Below are 23785 nucleotides of genomic sequence, written 5' to 3' on the forward strand. Positions count from 1 at the left end.
TGTTATATATTTCTGTTCATTTCTGCATGTATGAATGCAGAATCACATATCTGTGATTATCTGAACTTGCTGAATAAAGTAGGGGACTGAAAGAGATTAGGTGATAAGACAATTAATTACTTGTGAGTCTCAAAAAAAATCTGAATAGAATTGAAATGGAAATATTTCAAGTCTTTTTAAATTCAGTATCTCAGATTTTTTTGAATATTTTTGAGGTCAATTAAAAAGTGATGTACAGCACAGCAATGTAGACCTTCTGAAAAGTATGTTTTTTATATACTCAGTAAATGGTTGGGGCTCCTTTACTATGAATTGTGCTTGATCAGTGTGTGGCACTGCTGATGAGTCACTGAAGCCCAGGTTGCTTTGATACCAGCCTTAAGCTCGTCTGTATTTTTGGGTCAAGTGTTTCTCATCTTCCTCTTGACAATGCAGTTGGCTGGCCAATCAAGCGCAGTAATAACATGGTCAGCAAACCATTTTGTAGTACTGTTGGCACTGTCGGCTAAGTCCTGCTGGAAAATGAAATCAGCATTTCCAAAAGCAATCACTGAGTGTTTTTCCTCCAGAAAGACTAATCTTTTCAAGCTGTTGCATCTCCCTCTTTATAATCTGAGCTCCTGTACTGATATATTATTGGACATTAATACCAATATATCCCAAATTCATGAATTAACTTTTCTTGACGATAAACTCGAGGCTGCTGTCATTTTTTTTCTACCACATTTTTTGTCGGTTTTCCATTAATGTGCTTTAAAATAGCACTCTCTGAACAGCCAGCCTTTTCAGCACAGACCTTCTGTGGTGCATCCTCCTTGTGGAGGGTGTTGATTATCATCATCTGGACAACTGTTAAGTCAGCAGTAGTTTGATTGTAGTTTGATGAAATGATCTAGACCAAGTTTTACATTTATTTACTGTTACTGTTTGAATAGAAATTTAATTAAACACAAAATCAAGTAATCTAATAATATTAATGAACTAGATTTATAAGTTGCATGTGGTAAGCTATAATCACAAGAGAGGCTGGAAATATTTCATTTTACATGTACTAAGAATATGTTTACGTTTTTGAAAAGAAAAAAATGCCTTTTCAAGATATTCTAATACTTTAAATGCTCCCCATTTCCCTTATACAAAATACAGCAGACAGAGAAATATGACACAATTACTTTACTTTGCAACATGCCTAAAACAATGTCTAAAAACAGGGAGAAGATAGCAATTTTCTTTTCTCCATCAGCTGAACTAGCACTGGAAGAACTGGAGTAGCTCAGGAAACTCTGCCCTCAGAGGAGACAGAGAAGGCAGAGAGGGTGAGTAATAGCAAGTCAAAGTAAAAACAAGAGTGAACTTTGAACAGGTTTTTACTCAATGTAAGGAGTTACAGGACTTGAGAGGGGTCAAAAGTTTAAAAGTTATCTATTGTCACTTTAATGGAAGCCTTTATCGAGAGTGTCGTACAGCATGACAACTCATGCATGGTGCATTTTTTTTTAAAGTCTTTAAAAGACAACTAAAAGCCCAAAAATTGTCAAGACTGAATTTAAAATGGTGATGCTGATACTGTCATTACTTAAATATAAGGAGCGTTAGGAAAGAATGATTGTTTGAAATTACTACTTTTACCTACCTGAGTCAATTCTTGACAAGCTACAATCAGGGGTACATTTCAGAGCGAGTGCAGGTTTTTTTTAATACAGAAAACATGTTCTTTGTTGTAGTTAATTTGTATTAGAAAATGTATTACCAAACTGGAAAACTGACTCAGTGCAAACTCGGTGAACCACTCAAACACAGAACTGTTCATATTCGACATGACACCAAATCGAGGGTGTCAAACATATGGCTGTGTTCAATCCAGCCCACCAGATGGCTTTGCAAAGTGCAGAAATTGCAGAGAGGCTATGATTTATTTATTCATTTTAAATAAATGTATTGCTGTTTCTGCTTTGATGATGTCATCTTTACTACACAGAAGTGGAACTGCATGGAAAGTAAAGGTTCTTCTTCTTGATCCCAACAACACGTGTGACTCGTGACGATTGCTTTATTTATGTATTATTTTAGCTTTTTTGCTTTCTCCAAAGCACTCTACATGTGAAGGTTGCAACTTTGTGGTTTGGCTGTAATTTGAAATTTTCAGTGCACATGCAGTGAAAGGAGACCGGCTGAATTGTGTGAAACTAAAGGCTTGACTGTACAACTACAGACTATACTCACGTCCCATGCAGTCAAAGAATCAGGCCCCACACTGGGCTTTTAGGGCAGCACTTTGCACTGTGTCCTTCGCAGAATGCCAAAGAGCACTCGTCTCTCCTCTGCTCTCACAGTTAATCGATAGCATGCTTTTCTACCTCCTTAGTAAAAAGCAAAGAGGCTGCTGGTGCACAGTGCATGAGCGTATTTATGTGTTCATGAGTGCACGCCCGGATGTGTGACTGTGCATTCTCCTAATAACAAACATTCATAGACAGGCACACATATACCCACTCTGACTAAACCATTCATACTCAAAGATGGACACTAGTAGTAACCGGAATGCTGGCATATTCTATCCATCACCCAAGCTGCTGAAATAGAGGAGCGTGGTGGGGTACTGGCTGAGCAGATAAATCTATAAATCAGATTTGATGCTTTCTGTCTGGCCATTGCTCTCTCTCGCGCATGCACACGTGTGTTTCTTTCTGCAATTTACTAAGTCAGCATCTCTGCTTGTCCCAGACACAGATTAAAAAGCTGAAACTGATCTGTGATCAGTCATGCTGTAATCCCCTCACGTTGGGCATCATCATTTCATCTCTAGACAACTGTCAGAGATGCCAGCAGACTGGATCAACGTTTATGAAGTAATAATATTAAAACTAATTTCCAAATATTTCCATTTGGGCTCACATTAAAAAATGTAACGCTTGCTGTGAATGTCAGTGGTGAGCATTCATTAACCAACAGTTTAATGGGGAATTAATGAAAGTCCAAATTAATCAACTGGGCTGCTAACGGATTGACCTAACTCAATCTGGCCTGCTGGCTTTAATATTATCTTTGTGGCACTCTCAGCAGCTCTAAATTGAGCACATTGTTAATAAACTCACACTGTATATATTAATTAGTAATTTGACCTCTTTTTAAAAAGGTCAGAATTAACCACAACTACTGCTGGAGTGCATTTCAACAAACAGTGTTGTGTGTGTGTCTTTGTGTTTCTATGTGTGCAAGCAGGGCCATCAAAGTAAAAAATTTATGTTACACATCACAATCTGTTCCCAGGAATCTAAACCCTTTCAAGAACTTGGGCAGTTTACTCTTACTTAACAAGCAGAATGTGAATGATGTATTAGTTCAAGTCCAGATATTAAATCCAAGCAACTGGCCCACATTTTATTAAGCTAGTAACTGAAAGGCAAGGACTAATCAAATGCAAGCTATTAGAATCCAATTTAGACAACTGATCTTTTTAAATAGCTTTAGCTGATTGATACAGAGCTGAAACACAAGCTTGAGCAATCCAGAACAAGTGAGTTTCCAAAAGCGCGTCAGTTGTTTTTCCATCTACAAGCTCAGACTCTGACTTTGATTTAATGTCACAAGTCTGGAGTGAACAAAATTTAAGCATTCAGGCAACTGACATACCTTTTAAGCAATGTGCACTCAATAAAACACAATCAGGACAGTCAGATTACCGGACAAGTTGCCTGCAATCAGTTGCTGAAGCCTTGAAGTGCCAATAAAATAAAATAAAAAACTGTACTTGGCAGACAGCAACACTGATCAAAAATCTAATACATTGATGTCCTGTGGCATGAGTTTGGCAACACAGTCACTGTAGATTATGCATACTCACACTAATATCTAGAGCTGAACATGGCAGACAAAAATATGTGGCCCCTTCCTGCGAGCCATCTTTTCCAGAAGGTCCCATTACTTAGTGCCAAATTCTCCTTCAGGTCAGTCATGGCCCATTGAAAGATGCTTTCCCCCTCTCTTATAAAAACTCCTCAGCAATCTTCCCCAGAAATGGGGATTCAGTGCAGAGTAGCACTTGCCTGCATGCAGTAGAGCTGTCAAAGTAAGGTCTGAAATTTCTTATCCAACCTTTTCGAGAGTCTAAAATGATTATACGGTGATTATCATTATTCTGCTACAGAAGAGTTGACAATTGAAGATGTGTCTCTGTGTCTGTGATGTCACTCTGTAAATTCTCCAGCCACCTTTTGAAGAAGCGTACAGCTGCCATTAATTCACACAATGTGTTGCCACGGTATTGGAGCTTGGGATTTAATGCACACAGTTGAGATGTTCTGACTACCAAGAAAGCCCCCAAAATCCCACTATAGCCTGGCTTTACCATTCTTCTATTCTAACAAAAACATCTCTAGGTCTTTTCTGACTGCCAGAAATCTCTTCAGGATCCATCCCTTACTGAGCAGCCTCACATTGTTGTGGAGGAGTAAGTCATCACAAACTGCAGTGAAATGGGAAAAAAAATGTAAGAGCCACTGCCTGAACTTAAAATGCACATACTAATGTCTTATGGTTTAAAAGAAGAAACCAACCAACAAAAACGGGTGCTTTAAAAGTACATTGTTGAGTTTATTTATTTTTGTGTGAGCTTTTACATTTAGAAATACTGTACGCATTAAATTATTATTGTGCAGTGAGTTGTTACATATAAATACCAAAATACGTCTGTAAATAGTTCTGTATGCAGTCATTCATTTAGAGTCAGATATGTCAACAATGTGTCAGAAATGCTCTGGACTGCAACAGACACTTGCTCCTTGCCACCTATAAAAAGCAATTATACAAGATCAACAATCCACCAACCCCTGTAAGGATCGCTGTAAAAAGACAGCGCTGAGGGGCAAATGCGACTCTATATTACTTTTACACTATATATACTACTTTCAATGTTATTTAAATTTTATTATTTACTTTTTTGCTGTTTCATAGCAGTGGTGTTCATGAAGTCACACTGTGGACTGTTTGCGAGACAAATGTGCAGTTGCTGTCTACACCTGCAACCCCCGGGCCTCGGACCGGTACCGGTCCGTGAGTCGTTTGGTACCGGGCCATGAGAGTTGAGGCTCAGGTGTGAAATGTATGGTTTTCAGGGTTTTTATCAGTTTTATCAGACAGATAGTTATAATGTCCACAATATTTAAACTATTCAAATACAAATTTTATTTGTCACATTCACAGCACAACATATAATGAACATGCAGTGAAATTCTTGTGTTCTGAACCACAGACAGGGTGGAGACATAGCCGTGCCACTCCAGGGCTGTTTTTTTTTTGGTTTTTTTTGCATGGGGGGACCCTAGACAGGACATTTACTGGATAAGAGGTGGGAATCAAACTTAGGATACCCGCTCCAGAGGTGTGTAGTCTTTCCACTACACTATCCAGTGGCTCCAATAGTGAAGACAAGGCTCATTTAGTATCTATAATTTAGGAGCTGATATGAATTTCTCTGTCAGTGTAATGTAAATTGGCCCAGCATCACACTACACTCTGCTACCTTTAACATGACAACAATGTCAACAATAAGAAAACTGATAAATCTATAAACCACTTTCTTTGCTTTGAATAATGTGCACTTACAACTGTCTACATTCAACTATTACTATCATATTATGGATCAATAGAAAACTGATCTCAAAATAAAACAAGTTCAAAGTCATTGTATTGTGTACGGAGGTATAACACAACATCAATAGCAATGTAAGAAGAAACCACCATAGACACCCCAATGCCTTTATTCCCTGGCTTTCTCAGCACAAACTTTCTGTCTTTGTGTAGGTTGAACTTGGATTAATCTGGGAAAAAAGACATCTTCAAAGGCTGCCTTCTTTGTGTTCTCTCTGTATGCAAATTTAATCTAAGCTGATTTATTCTTTCAGGTTATGTTTTGATTCTGCAAGAGCACTCTCCTTCTGTAACCTTAATGAATCCTACTGTATTTTGTATTTTTGTAGCTGCAAAACTGAAATGAGTTTGGCATCAAAGAGCTCCAAATTTAGTCTGAAAACAGACTGGGGCACTGCATCCGTGACATGGTCACCCAACAGAGGCTTACTACAGTTGTCGAGTGAATTTAGTTGCTTTGTCAGTGTAATGTTGACCTGATAATCTTGACAACCCAAAGGAGAAATGAAATGTACATGAAGAGGAGGAAGAAAAATGAAGCAGGTCAAAGTGAGAGGCAACCTGAGTAAATAAAAAACAGGCTGACATTTGAAAGTGAGAAATGAGGGAAGAAGAGAAACGAGCACATCTGCAAAGATAGATGGGGAACAAGACAAGGAGAAAAAAAAGGAGAAGAAAGCCACAGAGAGAAAAATATAGATGTGGGCAGGTAAATGAAAGGTATAAGGTTTAAAAAGGAAGCTGTGACCCCTGCCTTAGCTCGCACTGTAACGGCACCTTAACGCAGTGCTAATGGTCCTCATTCACATCTAGCCTCGGCTCTTTTTGTCTTGTAGACACACAACGCAATCTTACGAATCGCAAAAATCCACATTTAGCCTTTAAGTGCACAGATATACACAACGACACAAGTATGCAGTCATCTGAAGTGACTCTTTGCCTTATACACACACACAAAAAGATGGGTTAGAGGCAGAAAAAAAGCAAATACGCACAAACTTATTTCATAAACACGTAGTGTTTTGTGAGAGGTGAGGCACTGTACACCCTGGACAAAATGACAGGCAGCAGGATAGGGACAGAGAGACAAACAACCAGGCCCACTTGTAATTACACCTCCACCGGTTACATATGGATACAAATATACACCCGACAATGTAAGTTAAACCAAACAAACCTGCGCACAATTTTGGAATTCTCAAATGCATCTAGTTGCACACTGAAAATCCATTTCCTCTCTCTCACACACACACACATTCACTCAAGCACTCCCAGGGAACACAATGAACATTTGTCCATTTTACAGCACGGCCCAGAGAATCCAAACATGCAGACACACCGGCACACACAGTCCGATCCCTTTCCTCCCCAGCCTGCTATACCGGAGGCTATGGGGGCCTCCAGTTACATTTCTTTCCTTATTTCTTTCTCTCCCCTTTATTTCAGCAAACAATCACACATGCACCACAGTGAGGAATACACTGACCAAGTTACGCACTGTGTCAGGACATGCACACACATACTGTAGCCATAGCTGGACTGGCCATTGGGCATACCGGGCACCCGGTGAGCCGATGGTGATTTTTTGTTTTTATGGGCTGATGGGTTTTTTTCTTTATTTTTTTCGTAACGGTATAAACATTGAAAGGTGGTGGATTGGCCAGATGCTGGGAGATGTGTAAAAATAACTAAATTGTTTGGTGGTGGCTATGGCGGAGCTTCCACAGATTGAGTAACATTAGTGAGTGGTGGAGGCCAGCAGGTGCAACACGCTGGCAGGTGGATGACAGAAAGGTGAGGCAGGCGGAGGAGAGGCCGAGGCGGCCACCGGTGTTACGGTCCGATTTTCAGGTGAACTGAATTTCAGGTAAGAAGTTATGACCTGCAGTCTATCTGGGTCAGATATAAACCAAGTTTAGGTGAAGTTTATTTTCGTTGTGCTGACTTTTTACAGTCGGTTACAATAACGTGTACTGAAGAAGAAGAAACCAGCGGATGTTGCGTTAAACAACAGCAGCAGGTTTAAGCTTGATAAGCTGTTGTTAGAATGTATTTAATATTACTTTCTAGTATCAGCTGATCTTTGCTGGAGCCACAGCCGTAAAAGCTGCTGGTCATGATATCGGTTTGGTTATCTGGTGAGAGGGAAACATGAAGATGAAACCAGGAGATGTCCTTACTGAATCATGAGAGCTGAACAGGTGATGGAGAAACAGGTTTACCTTTTAGGTGACATGAATGAGTTGAAGGGAAGCTTTGAACTGTTTCTGAGAGACAACTTACACCAGGATCCTTTTCTATGTAGCTGACAGCTGGTAACTGTGCAGGGGCAGGTCTAGCAAAGTTTTGCCAGGGGGGCCAGGTAGGGCATTGACAGGGAAAGGGGGGCACAAAGAAATACTTTTCTTTCTTATTCTCATTTAAATTGTCTGGCTTTTAATAAATAATTATCTGGATCTTACAACCAAAGTTTTTATGTGATGTAAAATGTATAAAAATCCATTATTGTACAATTTTTATTTATTGTACATTACTGTAAAAAAAATTTCAGGGTCCCATCATAATTTCTTCAGAAGTAAGTACTGTATATGATGCCAGTATTTTCCCACATTTTCTAGATACTGTACTAGTACTTTGTGTAAAATGCCATCAAAAAGTCAATTAAGTTTTATTCTTTCTCACCTGTCTTTCTGTCTCCTTTCACTTTTTAAAGGTTGTCATGTTAGAAAAAAATATTTTTGCCCTGCCATGCTGTTTATTGATGTGGCAAATGAATAGTTTATGAAAATATATCTAAATCTGTCATTTATTATTTTTAATATTCAGTAATGATCATGTCTCTTCTTTGTATTTATTTCAGGTTTCCACCATGTGTTGTAGATAGTTCAGGAGGTTAACTCGACCAAGCAGTCTTTGGGTTTCAGCTAAGTACTGTTTAGAATAGCAGAACAGGGAGGATGGTGTAGGTTTAAGTTTATTAGATTGATACATACATATACCAACAAGGCAGTGTACATCACTGTCACAACAGCGTTTGTTTTCATTTAAAGGCTTTATGGCTTTTCCTATAATACCTGGTGGGCCGGTCTCTAGTCAAAATGCCCGGGCCGATTTTTTATCCCAGTCCAGCCCTGACTGTAGCTTCTCTATACTGAAATAGAGATGCGCACACAGGCACACACAGAAAAGCACAGGAGCACAAGGTTATGTATGTGTGAGTTGCCTGGCTGGCTATGTTCCCATTCTGACTGTGAGCTTTTGCTTGGAGTCTAAAGTGAAACAAGGGGGTTGTTTTTTATTTTTTGGTTTTTTTCAATGGAAGTAGCTCAAAGATTAATTCACTTAATCTTGGCCTGTAAATGGGGTATTCAAGCGGCTTAAAAAACAAATTGAATGCAAAGGCTGAGAGTAATAACAGCATTTGTCTTAGCTGCGGCACAGTGCCCTTTTCCACAGTACTCTTCCACATGAGCCAGTGACTGGATATTCAAGGTCCATTATGAAAGGTGTGGACTTGGAAGTGTATTTGCACATGGATGGTGCAAATGCAGACACACAAAGCTACTATCTTATATGCATACAGTCCACATTTTGACTGCACTAATAACCATATGCACTTCACAGGTGAGAAAAAGGTGGAAAGCTAAAGATGTAGTGGCACTCGACGACACTGTAACAGTCGTGTAGATATGTGCGCGTGTACAACTCAGACAGATGAACAGATGTTGCGCTGTGGATTTTAATATATAATCCCCATATTCATTATGTCACCCAGGAGACACATGCAGATCCTAGTGTGCAAGTTTCAGAATATAGGTTAAATGGAAAAAAAGGAAAACAAACGTAAAGCAACAGTTAATAATTCTCCATGAATAAACCATTCAGCCAAACTCTATTTCTTTCTATATTTAAAAAAAAGAATTACAACAACTTTGCACTGCATGAACACTGCCAAACTCTTGAATAATGACCTGGTAATCTATGCTGATTACTTTCAAATAAGCAGTAACTAATTAGTTAGTGTAATTAACCTCAACCCTCATTAAATCACTGTATGCAACATGTAATGTGCTAACTATTACTAAATAATGTATGTGTGATTAATCAGAGGTTTCTGATGCCGTGTAGCTGCAGCTCACTGAAGCTCCATCTGCTGCCTCCCGTTCCTGAGAGATCGATAATTTAAATTTCTAATATCACACTCAAGTAGCAAAAAGAGGAGTTTGTTTTTTTCTTAATTTGTATTTTTTTCACATCGTTTCTAAGTGTGTGTAACCGGCAGCTTATGCAGAACAGTGGTCACACTAAATGGTACAGTAATATTTAAATGACACCGGGACATCCTGCATCTCTGGAGCTTTAATTGTCATGTGACTTTATAACTAGGCTAACCCATTTTAGCATTTTTTTTGTAGTTCACTGTTGCCATCCAATCTTAGATTATTAAAAAGATCACAATAATGATTCTAAAGAATCAATTCCATATTTCAATATGATAATTACCAAATGGCCCTGGGTGGTTCAAATCATCTTTGATTTGAGGAAACGTGAAGCATGAAACTAGTTTCAACATTAAACTAAAACATAAAGTCAATCAGTGAGTAAAGTGCAGCTCTGTTTTAAAATCCCTGAGAGGTCCATGATGCAAGTGGTGAAGCAGTAATATGACTCTTTAATTAAAACCAATTCCATTTGTAAAAACAAAAATGAAACCCAAAAAATATTTTAATAGCTTTAATAGGGCTGGGTGATATGACCTCAAATGAAAAGTAATTGAACATTTTAGCTGGATTTTGATGCATGAATACACACACACAATCACAGATATATAAATATATTTTCTTCTTCTTCTTCTTTTGTTTGATGTTTTTATTTATTAAAGCCAAAACATGAGTCCAAATTACGAACATGGCACTTTTTTTTAAACTTGTTTTGTTAAGCTAAGTCGCTATTTTACTTTACCTCCGTGATGTTTCCATGCCACAGAGTGGAAACACCCAGAGCAGAATCATGTGACACTTGGTAGTATGTGTTAAAGGGGAGAGTATATAATGAGGAATGTCTTAATTTATGCATGACTGGAGCAAGAGGATATCGATTAGAGGCTGCGAATGTTGTTTTAGTTTCATTTTCGATTAAATATTCAGCCCTGATCCTTACTACTATTAGTATAGGTAGATTTTCCATAACCTGTTGGCTAATCTTTTTTTTTTTTTTTGCAGCTTTACAAAGCTTTTTAGCAACTACATAAGTATAACAGGATTTGGTCGATAGCTCCAGCTTGGCCACTTAAATGAAACATGACTAACAGTAAGTGTAAAAAACAGCAGTTAGTGATTAGAGATGGACCGATCCGATATTACGTATCGGTATCGGTCCGATACTGACCTAAATTACTGGATCGGATATCGGAGAAAAATAAAAAATGTAATCCGATCCATTAAATATCACGAAAGCACCTCACAAAATTTGCAACACGCCGTAACTCACCTCAGAACGTTAGCACTCGGAGCAGTATGCATCACGTGATAGAGCGGCTGTGGCATGCGGGACCTGTCGGTGGTCTGGATAGCATTTGGAGCTTCGCTAGCAACCCGGCATTTCATCTCCGACAAAGTTATCCCCGAGAGAAGTAAAGCAAGTGTGTAAGTCCATCTCTGAATGTTTGTAAAGCATTCCTGCGTTAAGCTTAACAAGCGATATATGGAGCGACTGCCTCTTCTGGCTGCTACTTCAGTCATGAAACTGCTTAACGATCAGCTGATTGGCTTTTCTGTCGCGAGTCCGTGTCTCTAGTTTGCTTTTGGCCCACTTTGCACCAGAAAGAGGAAACCAGCGGCTGAACAACAGCAGCACGTTTAAGCTTGATCAGCTGTTGTTAGAATGTATTTAATATTACTTTCTACTCGAGGATCTTTTTCTAGGTAGCTGACGGCTGGTAACTGTGCAGGGGCGGATCTAGCAAAGTTTAGCCAGGGGGGCCGATAGGGCATGAACAGGGAAAAGGGGGCACAAAGACATACTTTTCTTTCTTATTCTCATTTAAAATGTCTAGCTTTTAATAAATAATTATCTGACACCCAAAGTTTTAATTTGATGTAAAATGAATAGAAGTCAATTACTGTATATAGCAACTATTAAGTCTAATATACCCTAGTAAGCTATAGTACTTTTTCCTTTGGGAAGGTACCATCTGTGCAGTCTGCAATTTTGTTGAAGAAAGATGTTGAATCTATTTAATATTTCTTGAAAAATAATTGATTTCTGTGCATTTTTTTTCACACTGCATCAAATTAAGGTTGATTACGTCGATTAAGCATCATGAGGTGGAGCGTGAGGGGTGGTTCCCTATTTTTTATTTATTTATTTTTGTTGTTGCTGGGAGTTGGAACCCTATTAGTTAGGTTGCTTAATATTTACGCTAAGTACTCTTTAAAATACCAGAATAGGGAGGATGGTGTAGGTTTAAGTTTATTAGATTGATCAGTAGAGCTGGGCGATAGAACGATAACGATATGTATCGCGATATAACTTTTACTCGATAGAGAAATTAAGCTATCGCGATAGACCTCGCCGCTCTTGTCCTCAAAAAAAAAAAAAAAAAAAAAAAGGTCAGCCAATCCAAATTAAGTAGCGCCGAGCCGAACCAATCACAGCCGCAGCGTCACGTCGCGTGACTTGTTACGTACAGCACAAGTGCCAAGCGGCACGTGTGTTTGTTTGGGAAGCAGCCAGCGGGTAATGGAGCCAGCGCGTAATGGAGGAAATGAGTGTGCCGACTAGAAAAATCAACCGAGCGTGACCGAAGAGAAAACAGATGATGGTTCCAATGCCGGAGAGATTGTCAAACAGAAGAGCCATAGAAGTTCCGTAGTGTGAAGGTATTTCGGCTATTTCAAGTCTGACAAAAAACAGAGTAGCGTGCACTGTAAATTGTGCCGAAAGCAAGTCTGGAAATACAATAAACTGGTGCATGCGTCACACTGTGCGCCACGTTATTGTTTCGGTGAAATGAATTTCTACAATACTGTTACTGTTAATTCTACTCTCTGCAGTGTTTAAATGCTTACATATACACACAGTTACTGTGTGTATATGGAAAATCTCCGTTTTCAAAAATACCCGTGTACGTGTGGACGTAGCCTCAGTCTCTGACTGGAAGCGCTAATTCGTCATTCGGCTTTTGTCAGACTAAAGTAACTGTTAAAACTGTTTGAAAAGCTAAGCTATACAACAAGGAGAGATTGAGAATTTCCTTTTAGTTCTCAGTTTATTTGATATTGACAAAAGTTAGTCAGTTTTGTCTGTTCTTCTGTAAAACAAACTAAGATTTATTTTTAGAATTAATATTTTGTTTCTAAGTGGAATTGACAATTTAGTCTGTTTCGTTTGTTCTATTTTGAAACTTAAACGCTTTAGCGGCTGCCTTTTGTGTAGTTTGCAATATTTGCCTTTATTTATCTGAAAAAGTCTCATGTTCCTTAAGTACATCTACCCTGTTGAACTTATTATGGGAAATAAATATTTAAATAAAAACAAGCTGCTGATTATTTCACATTTTACTTGTGAGCAACGGCACATTTAAATCTTACAAATATAGTTATTTGGCTTATATCGTGATAGATATCGTTATCGCCTGAAATGAAAAAAACATATCGTGATATGAAAAAATCTCATATCGCCCAGCTCTATTGATCAGTATTGCTGAACTATGAAATATATTTTTTTGCATACAGGTATAACAGAATAGCTTTAGTGTAGTTGTTGTTTTAAACTTGAGTATGAACTTATACAAAATGCCGCAAGATATTTAAAAAACAGTTTTGTTGATTAAAAAAAACACTATATCGGATTCATATCGGTATCGGACATGAAAAAGTGGTATCGTGCCATCTCTACTAGTGATCATGTACGTGTTGTTGAACTAGTGACACCGATAGTCTTCTTACCACTGTGTGCTGTTCAAGAACATATGCAGGGGGTACAACACTACTCTGGCCGGTGTGTCTAAAGCTTTTTCCTGCTACTCACAGGGACGGCTGTTAGTGCTCTTTCTGACACCGTTGTTTTGGCTCTGGTCATATGGGGTCAGTTCAGGTACAGTGCAATGCTTTTAACTGCTTTTTCCTGACACTTTGCTTTGTCTAGAACAAATCAATTATGGCATTTTGCCAGGATTAATCTAGGGCCAAGAGCCTTTCCCTATCTACATATTATCTCCCTCTAAGTGATCCTACTGCATATGAGGCTAAAGCAAACTGGAATTCGAGTCCATATTATGCTTTTTTGGGGAAATATCCAGTCCTTTGTTTAGTTCCCAGCAAAATAAACAAAAAAGAGTATGTGTTGCCAATAAACTAAATCTAATTCAATCCTTCAAATTGATATGGAAAATATTTTAAAATGAACAGACATGAATGCGTGGCTGTTTAAAGATATATCAAATAAGTTCGTGCAGTTTCACTTAGCTTAAGGCTTGCCTTTTCAAACTCAAGTTACCGTTTAGGAGATTGCTACTATACTGTCAGATTTCATGTGATTTATTCTGGTTATATGAAATCTGTCTTTAAGAAGTTACATTTTGGGAATGTTTATGACTTACATAAATTAATTAATAGTTAAAAAATTTAATAATGTGGTCAAAATATCATGCAGAGCTTTTTTTTGTGGACCTGTGTAGGCTAATCCTATGTCACTGTTTGTAGCATGTGTTGCTGCACATGTCATTTTTCTAAAAGTTTTCTGCACTAACAATGGTTCTCAATTGACCAACAGGGCAAAGCACCATTTCTCTAAAACCTAATTGGTAAATCCCACATAATTCATCTATGAGCTGTACACAGGTAATAAAAACTCAGAGATTATACGCATTAGAATCAGTCAGGAGAGACTCCTGTAGCTCCCAATACGTCTTCAACAGTAAAAACATTTGCAATAAAATGTAAAAAAGAAAAAAAAAAGAAAAAAAGAAAATGCTTTAAAAAATCAGTTTAGGATAAACTGCATACTTAGACTACAAATTGGAAAAATAATTTACTGGATTTTCAGTTGCTTAATCGCCATGAGTGACTGAAGATGCTTACTATTTCTTCTATGTTGAGAACATCAGATTAAAAATAAAGTTGCATTCTTAGACCTTTAATTTATCTGCCATTTTTCTGTAAACAGTATTTGTTTTATTAAAAAAAGATAATTTATTTGGGACTTCCTGGTTTATAGATTACATGAAGTCAATGATAAAGTGACTTTTTAATTTGAAAAGAATTAATTCGATAGTGGGCACCACCAAAGGGAATTGGAGTATCACTGTCCTATTCTCTGACTAATGCAACTGCTGCACTTTGATGCTGCTACAGATTACAATAACAATGATCATTTTTAATGGCAAGGTGTCAGAGAAAATCCTTGCTTCCTGACCATCTTTCCTTGAGGTGTCGTTCTTCATCCTTGTCACTTTTCTCATCGTGGTGCTTCGTCTCTTGTCCTTCTCTTTCCTCCCTTTTGCCTTGCCAGTCTAATCTCCAACTCAGAGACTGCTGTCAAATGAGGTGGACAGATTCTGATGGCTTCTAATAAGAACACATTCCACTAGAATAACTTTCTGATTCTGCACATTTACACATGCAGACACATAGAGCTGCAGTGTTACATACAGTGAAGCATGAATGCTCCAATTTGTACCCAGAGAAGCAGAATTACATAATTATCATACTGCACTCTGTATTATGGGTTTCATTTGCAATTAATACATCTGAAGTTAATAATGTTTAATGAACAGTGCGAGTTTGTGTGCCTGAAGAGAGGAGGGGACAATGGTAGTGTGTATATGAGCTGCATGGTGTGTGTGCTTTTGTCCATGTTACGTTACTGACATTGTTAGGGGAATTATGTAGTATGACTTGTCAGTGCATATTTGTATCACTGTGGCCTTGCTCCCATGATGAAACATTGATAGCCTTGCAGTAGCATTCCTTCCAAGAGAGAAATTTCAATTCATCGAGGAAACTGACACACCAGTCTGAGAATAAAGCTGAAGGTAAGAGCAGAAAATGCAGCAGTTCTGGGCCAGTTTTTACTTATACATGTTTGTTAGTCTCATGAACTGTGATATTAATAAGAAAGCCTCTATTTTAGCCCATGAATGCTAATATTTTGACAATACATGTTTGAATATATTGCACAGTGGAATCCAGACCACCTATATTTTCATCTCAACCTTGAAGTAATTAGAAAGTCTGACGCTTTACAAGCACATGAAAACAGAAGAAATTTGGCCATGCAGAAAGAAGAATACATATTTATTATTCTGTAGCAATCAAATTTCAGCAAACTTGTGGCATTTACTACATTATGTGAGCTGTTCAGGTTGTTGTAATGTTAAAACCTTCCTCTACCTACTTTCCCCCACCAGTTTCCTGTTTAACTAAATCTACTTGCAGCTATTGTTCACTTGATATTAAAATGTTTTAACATTTCCAGCAGAGTGTTGCTTACTAAATAGCATTGTGGGAGGGGAAAACAAGGCGTCAGGAATGAGCTACAGTGTCAGAAATAAATTAGTTTCTAAGAAACAAGTTTGCCGTTGTCAAATGATTGCTATGCTTTTTTCAAAAGAGGAATGCATAACACTGAAGAAATAACAAATCTAGATCAGTTGTACCTACAGCAGTGTCAGCCATGCATGCTATGTCTTTCCAGAATAATGCTCATCACAGTAAAATTCTAAACAGTTTGAATAACTCATCGTTATCAATTCATATTGATATTTATAAAATATAATTGTTCAAAGATTCAGAGAGTCTGGAGAAATTTCTGTGTGCAAGGGATGAGACTGAAAATCAATACCTGATGCCCGTTATCTCCAATCTAAAGAGGAGAGGGATCTTATGGTTTGTTATCAGCACTCCGCTCAAAAGGCTGGATCTCTGATGGTATGGGGATGCATTAGTGCCTATGGAGCTGGCACATCTGGGAAGACACTGTCTACACTGAAAGGTAATTAGTGCATCATGAAGCAAATATATGGTAAAGACCCAGACCCAGACTAGAGCAGGGCGATATGACCAAAAATATTTATCACGATATACATTTGAAAATTTGCGATAACGATATAACTGACGATATAATTGACACTAGACAAAATACTTTGCAACTCCACAACTTTATTAGTGCAAAAAAAAACATCAATGTATTTTCACTTAAACAAGCAGCTGTTTTATGTGAATTAAAGTTATATAAAAATTTAACAGTGCAAATGCAAATTCCTTGCTGACAGTTTAACCAAAAGGCATTTCCAGTGGAAATTGTCCGACATATCCTCAGCATAGCTATGCATATTATCCACAAAACTTAAAAAGAGGTTATACACACACAATACGGTAATATTATGTTGAAGCACAGTACGTATCACTCTGCGATGCTCCTGCCTACGATAGCTGTAATGCTCCAACAATCCATCAAGCGGTGCGGGTTCGTAGCTTAGCAAAGTCGTAGTAAAACATTTGACAAATTTTCGAGGGCCGTGTACGACATAAAATCGTTTCGAGGTCAGTAAACACAACCAGAATTCATACATAAGGCACACGGGATTATAAGGGGCACTGTCGATTTTCAGAAAAATCAAAGGATTGATTTTAAGTGTGCCGTATTTTCCAAAAAAACACGGCAATAACGACGGCCCGCTAGCATGTGCTACCAAAAATACTGCTTTGTTCTGTGTCTGACGGACAAGAGCAAAACCAGTTCCACACCACTGAAGTTGCAGCATTTTTACAAACCAATTCTGGTTCATCCGTTTCATTCAACGATTTGCTTTCGCCACCATGCTTTTTCCGACGTGTGCGTATGATAATAAAGGCACTGCGCATGCACGTTTTACCCATATTCTATCGCAATATTTCATTTTTCTATCGTTGCCCAAAATTATCTTGGTATTACCGTGAAGAGTATGATATGGCCCAGCCCTACCCAGGACTGCTGAGCAGCTAGAATTGTATACTATACAAGAATTGAAAAACATCCCTCTCCCAAAATTCCAGCAGCTGGTCTCCTCAGTTCCCAGATGTTTGCAGACTGTTGTTAAAGGTGTGTGTGTGGGGGGGGGGATCCTTAACAGTTGTAAACTTGGCCCTGTCACATCTTTTATGTGATGTGTTGCTCCCATCACATTAAAAATGAGCTAATTAAGTTTTCTTAATTTTCTTAAAATTGTACATTATCTTAGCTTAAATATTTTATATGTTTTCTATGTTCTCTTGTGGATAAAATACAAGTGTGGGAAGTGGGCATGTACATGTAGGAAAAATGATGAGAGAAAGACTGAGGAATTTGGAGTAATGTAGGGGTGAGAGAGATGAATCACTACAGTTACAGGTAGGGTTGAGGCAGTGGAAAAATAGGAGATGACTTGCTTTTTATTTTTGCTAGATTTTGTTGAGGAGGCATAAAGGTAGGTGTAAAGGTAGAGGAAGAGCTACAAAGAGAATTAGAAAAGGAGGATAAGCAATCAAGGAAGTGCAAAGGAGCAAAAAAACAGGTGGAAGGCAGCAATTTAGATGGAGGGGGTAGAGCAGAGAAACAGCAGTGCAATTAACATCCACACCTTATTTCCTAGCTCTGGTTCACTTGTCTCAGTGCATGATTAATCCACAAATGTGGACGCACACACACACATTCCCAAAACACAGGCAGGTGCACACATATAAATATCCAAGGGCCAAACATAGCTACACAGCAAGTGTAGTGCTGCTCTAATCTGAGCCTAACCAGTCTGCTTCCTGCAGCCTTAATCCTATCATTATCACCTCCTAATGGGAGCCATCTCAGACACACAAACACAAAAACAAGACAGAGAATTGGCAAGAAGTTGACCCATGTGGTGGTTAAAGGGTTTGCTTTTATAACCATATTCACTCTATATCCCAGTAGAAGAGAATGGAAATGCAATCATTTATTTGAGTGGAAAAAAGCTAAATTTCTTTTTCCAGTGTCAAATGATTTGTTTGGACCAGAACCTGGAAAAACTGCCAGTGATTCACACTCACACAAGAACACTTCTGTGTGCAAATGTCACCATTTGGCTTTATATTGTTTTTTATATATGTATACTGAAGAACAGGAGACCCTGACTTGTTGCCCTGGAGGTGAAACCAGACTGATGTCTATGTCAAATGGCCTGGCAAGCTTAATGAGATGAGAAAAGGCTAATCTGATTCTATATCAGACAGGCTCTAGGGGCATCCCATTTAACCACCCAGAGTCCCACCAACACACTGACTTAAAGGCACATCCTTTACGTTTTACACACTGGTGCTGTGACTCTTAAAAATTTAATTCTTGTCCTTTACTATGCGAGTAATGAATAGCAGCTTTGCAAAGGAGCGCCAGAGAGTTCAAAGCGAATTAATTAAAATTATAACCTTTAAAGCTAAATAAAACAAGCTCTTCTTGGAATATTTTACAGCCAAGGAAAATATCTGTGCATATAAAATATATTTAAGTATGTTAGCACTGTATATGGACACTGAGCAAATAATCCAGTTGTGAATTTTCTGTGTGAACCAACTTAATCAGAAAAAAATATGGTAAAGAGAAAAATTAAAGTCTGATTGGTTATGAAATGATAATGAAACATTATGGTAGGCAGACCTTGCCTTGACACAGTACATCAACAACAGATTTACATACTGCACAGTGACAGCTCAGTAGAGGATACCACTAAAGTACACCAAGGACAGACATAACCCATTTTTCTTCCACTGCATGTATCTGATGGCTGAGTGTACATCTTATATGTATTTCTGAGTTACTGTATCTATATTTGTGCATGCATGTTCATCTAATTATAACCGTAATTCTAACCCTAACCCAATAAAATGATAGAAAAATGAAACACTTTATTTCATGAGACAGCATGAAGCTTCCCTTTTTGTAAAACTTTGATCTGATTCAAAATGTTTGCACTAAGCGCTGCAAGAGGACGCAATAATAGGGCATGTGTCTGGCCCCAGAGTTAATAAGAAATCAGCCAGCTTCACAGCCAACCAATCACATCCCCCTTCCTCTGAAATAACCTCCCTGTTTGTTTCCCTTCAGGGCTTTAAATCCACACTTAAAATCATTGTTTCCTCTTAACTTTTCACTGGATTGCCTGGTTATATTTACTCCTGTTTCGCTTGTGCTTGCTGCTACCAGACCCCTATCCATCCTTGAGGCATCGCTCTCTCCCTTGGCTGTCAGTGCTTCGGTCCAGATGTTTTTGGAGCTGAATCTTGATCCTCCAGGAGTCTGATCACTACTCCTCTCTCTCTTCCTCTCTCGCTCTCAACTGTTTGTGTCTGTCTCCCTTTTTTGTGGTTTTTGTGTGTCTATGTGTTTGTGCAGTCTGCCCTGCTCCCAGGTTTTCACGGTAGCAAGAAGGCCATTTGGCTCTGTCTTATCTTATTTGGTAACACTTGCCGGATGTCCTCTTGGAGCATATTCTTGTGTTTTTCAGCGTATCACTTTATCATCTCCATTGCATTGGCTTCAGACCACCTTTGCTGTTTTTCAATGTTTTTCTGTTTCTGATCTGTCGAATTCTATGGTGAGTGTACAATTCACAGATTATCATCTATCTTCCTTTAAAGTAAGACCGAGGACTTGTGTGAATGTACCAGCCCGATTAAAAAAGAAAGAAAGAAAAAAAGACTTGATTCAACTTGGATTTGTGAAAACTTAGATGAATTCACAACTAACATGCAAATGAATATAAACCCGCATGAACAGGGGAAAAAATCCTTCCGTCGCTTTTTTGTCTTACACAGAACACACATGCTTAATGTACACTGGAAACACTTACAGACTTGCACATGTTTGCATTATAATATTAAAGGCGCTAGATAAATGGTAAAACACATTCTCACTCACTAATTATAGGAAAATGTAAGAGCTGATACATTTTTAAAGCGATCTGAAATCTAACTTTTAATGAGACACTGTCCTCTCAGATATAGCGAGGCTCCCCCGGTCAGACCCTCCAGGTGACGGGAGTAAGAGGACTCTGGATTTCCACATCTTATCAAGCGTTGCCACAATGACACCTGATCGTTGTGAGGTCGCTCTTATTAACGAAAGCTTTGTGCGCGAGAAACGCACAGGCAAACTCTTCCAACTCTCCAGGTATCCTTTGCCTCCCGTCACGCTCTCTGACACTGCTTCGCGCGCGTACCCCTGCTCAAGCGACTCGCGGTAGCGTCTCTCCGTTGTTGTCTGTCAGATGGGATGATTAATGAGGCGCGTCCACGGGCACATCCATCCAGGACCTGAGAAGCCCTTGCGATCGCGGGGGGAATCAGTTACACTGAACCCTCAGAGTATCGGCTCAGTCACCGTCAGCAAGATCGCAATGCCACTGAACCAAGGCTGGATAATCCAAGTTAAATAAATAAATAAAAATCAGATAAGACCAGTAATAACGCATTCTATATCAAAACTGTCAGACACGCAGTTACTTCAGTATACTATAAAAGTAGAAAAAGAAACAACTGCGGTCGATATGTTCATAAAATATAAACACTGAATTCCTGGAGTATGTCAGTGACAGTGACAATTAGAGTGAAGAACAAATGCAACACCGGGCAATGTTTAAACAAACTCTCAAGACTGAAATTACAGCGTGGATCGAATAGAAGCCTTCATCAAGTGTTCCAAGAATCATCTAAGTTTTCCAATGACCTTAAAAAAAGGCTTAGGCTTTAATATGCTGAGACCAGTGAGCTTGATGGAGAGTCTAATCAGAATGCAAACTGCACACCATAAAAAAACTAAATCAGACCCTACAAGTAGACAAAACCATTCAAATCAATGCACCCTTAGTTGTTGAGAGTTACAGCTTAGCCCTATTAGACCACAACTCTTTTTAAAAGAAAATGGGCATTCAGCAAAATCTCTTTACTTGGATTGTTTTATGCAAACGCAATAGTCTAAAACCAAATGTAATGTTCTTACAGAACATCAAAAAACAGGAAAGCGCTGAAAATAAAAAGGAGGGGGGGAACCGTTTGTTGGAAGTTGAACCGTTTTCCAACTGTTCTTCTCTCGGGTCCACTTTGATGACTGGGACTCCACAATAAACAGCAAACCACTACTGCCAAACTTAAATGCCATTCACTAATTCTGTGACTATCCCTCAATACTCAAGTAATTTCTGGAGTCTCCTAAAAAAACGCAATTAAACATCTCAGCGGTCATAAAAATCCCGTGCGCCAAAAATAAAGGCACCACAGACCCTAAAGCGCTAACACGTTTAGGCTTGAACTCAAAAGTCGACCCCGCTTCAACCTCTGCCTCTCACTGCCTCTGTCTCCCGGCACTACTAACGTAGCCGTAAACCTCTACCTGTGCCGCTTCTCTCCACAGGCAGATCGTTTGTTTCTCACCCATTCCCACTCTCACCCAAACAGCCCTGGAAGACCATTTCAAAAATACTGAAAAGAACAACTTACGGGTTGTTGGTAGAGCTCCGTGCACACCGCTGACATGACAGAAAATCCATAAAACCACCGGCAATAACAACGTCAGTCCCTGGGCAGGACGGTGCCGGCGCATCTTCACGGCTGCTGTGGGCGCAGGAGAGCGGGAGAGGGGAACACACAGCTGAGTGGCTGTAACGCCAGTCGGTCCGTCAGTCTCGCTTCTCAGTTGAGGACTGGCGGATAGGAGCCCGGCTGCACGGAGTTTCTCTCTCTCGCGCGCGCTCTCTCTCTCCCTCTCCCTCTCCCTCTCTCTCTCCCCAATAAAGAGATGATGTAAGGATGGCGCCAAAACACAGACTGGTCTGTGCTAGCAAAGAGAGCGCACTTATCTCTGCAGCTCTCTCACCTCCCTTGTTTAGCGACTACAACAAAACAGCAGCCGAGTTTCCACCGTCCAAAGGACGACACGAATGGGTGCGGATGTAGCGGACAGCAAATCCTTCAGGAGTTCAAGAAGGCATGACAGTGCACATCTCAAATCCCTGAACTGGTTTCTCCTGGCCAGCGCTCTAATGCTCTGTCCGTGGTGCTGAACTTATCTCAGCCTTTCTCTGCCCCCCACTCTGTCTCTCACACACATACACACGCACACACTCTAAATGCCTTTCCGTTTCTAATAGCCAGACAGTGCCCCCCACCTTCTCTAGGTGGTGGTGTCATTACACTTGTGCATTCCTCTTCTATCCACACATGAAAGCCCTAACAAAAAAAAATACTCGGGACCTGCACTCTCTCTGTCTTGATGTCCTCGCAATCCCCCGTTTGCCTGCATTTAGTGCAAACGAGAGAGAGAGAAAACCCATTTAACTTATCTAATGAAGATTAAATATCACATAATACTAAAGTTCTTCTTGTATGCAAATGGTTTTCCCTAACAGACTGGTTTTATTTCAAAAAGTTAAATTAAAAACATCTACATATTGTAACAAAAGGTGCTTTCAGATATTTCAAACCTTATAATCCATTCAAACAAATACATCTTGGAGATTTGCTGGTACAAGTCTTAATAGGACTGCAGAGATACACCAATCAGAACAGACTATAAGTAACTGCTTTAGACAATACATCTTTCTTTCTTTCTTTTTATTTATGTTTTTTGTTTTCTTTTAGCCCACTACTGTGATTATTGTTTTTTTTAGTAGTCATCTTTGTACTAAGAAGAAGAAATCTAGTAAATTTGCTTCAGAGGCAAGTTAAATAACATGTTTTACAATGACAAATTGCAATCCATATCTGTCTGTCACATTTGTCACTTACATGTCTCAGTCATTGTCGTCTGTCCAGAACATAATACATGATTATCATCGCTGCATGGAGCATTTTTCTAAATGAAGAAAATGGTGAATGAAAATGGCAAATTCATCACAGGCAGCTCCATCAGTGGTAATGTTTCACTTACTGCTTCAAATAAGGGATAGATTATGATAGTCAGCGTGCTATAAGGACGCACACAGGCCCATGGGTCAAATGCTTTTGATTGGTTCACCATTAGAAACATACAATGAGGCCTGCTAACAGTGTTTATTAACAAGTTACTTATCATGTAAAACTGAAAACTATACAGACTGATAACCTGTGTGGTACATTATTCTTTTGTTCAAGCAATGGTATCTTTGCATCCT

General features: G+C 39.0%; 1 protein-coding gene across 2 annotated transcripts in view; it reads right to left on the reverse strand.

Moving 5' to 3' along the window:
* cntnap2a (contactin associated protein 2a) overlaps positions 1 to 22407 on the reverse strand; it is a 403255-nt gene extending 380848 nt beyond the window's left edge. For both annotated transcript variants that reach the window (XM_085468615.1, XM_085468614.1), the window contains exon 1: positions 22134 to 22407. In XM_085468615.1, coding sequence (XP_085324741.1) covers positions 22134 to 22236 — 103 coding nt within the window. In that variant the 5' untranslated portion in view covers positions 22237 to 22407. The remainder of the gene's footprint in view (positions 1 to 22133) is intronic.
* Positions 22408 to 23785: the final 1378 nt, after the last annotated feature.

This window comes from Copadichromis virginalis, linkage group LG9, assembly GCF_057382275.1.
Source record: "Copadichromis virginalis isolate Kocher_CV1m ecotype Utaka linkage group LG9, C_Virginalis_male_GT1.1, whole genome shotgun sequence".
Taxonomy (NCBI): domain Eukaryota; kingdom Metazoa; phylum Chordata; class Actinopteri; order Cichliformes; family Cichlidae; genus Copadichromis; species Copadichromis virginalis.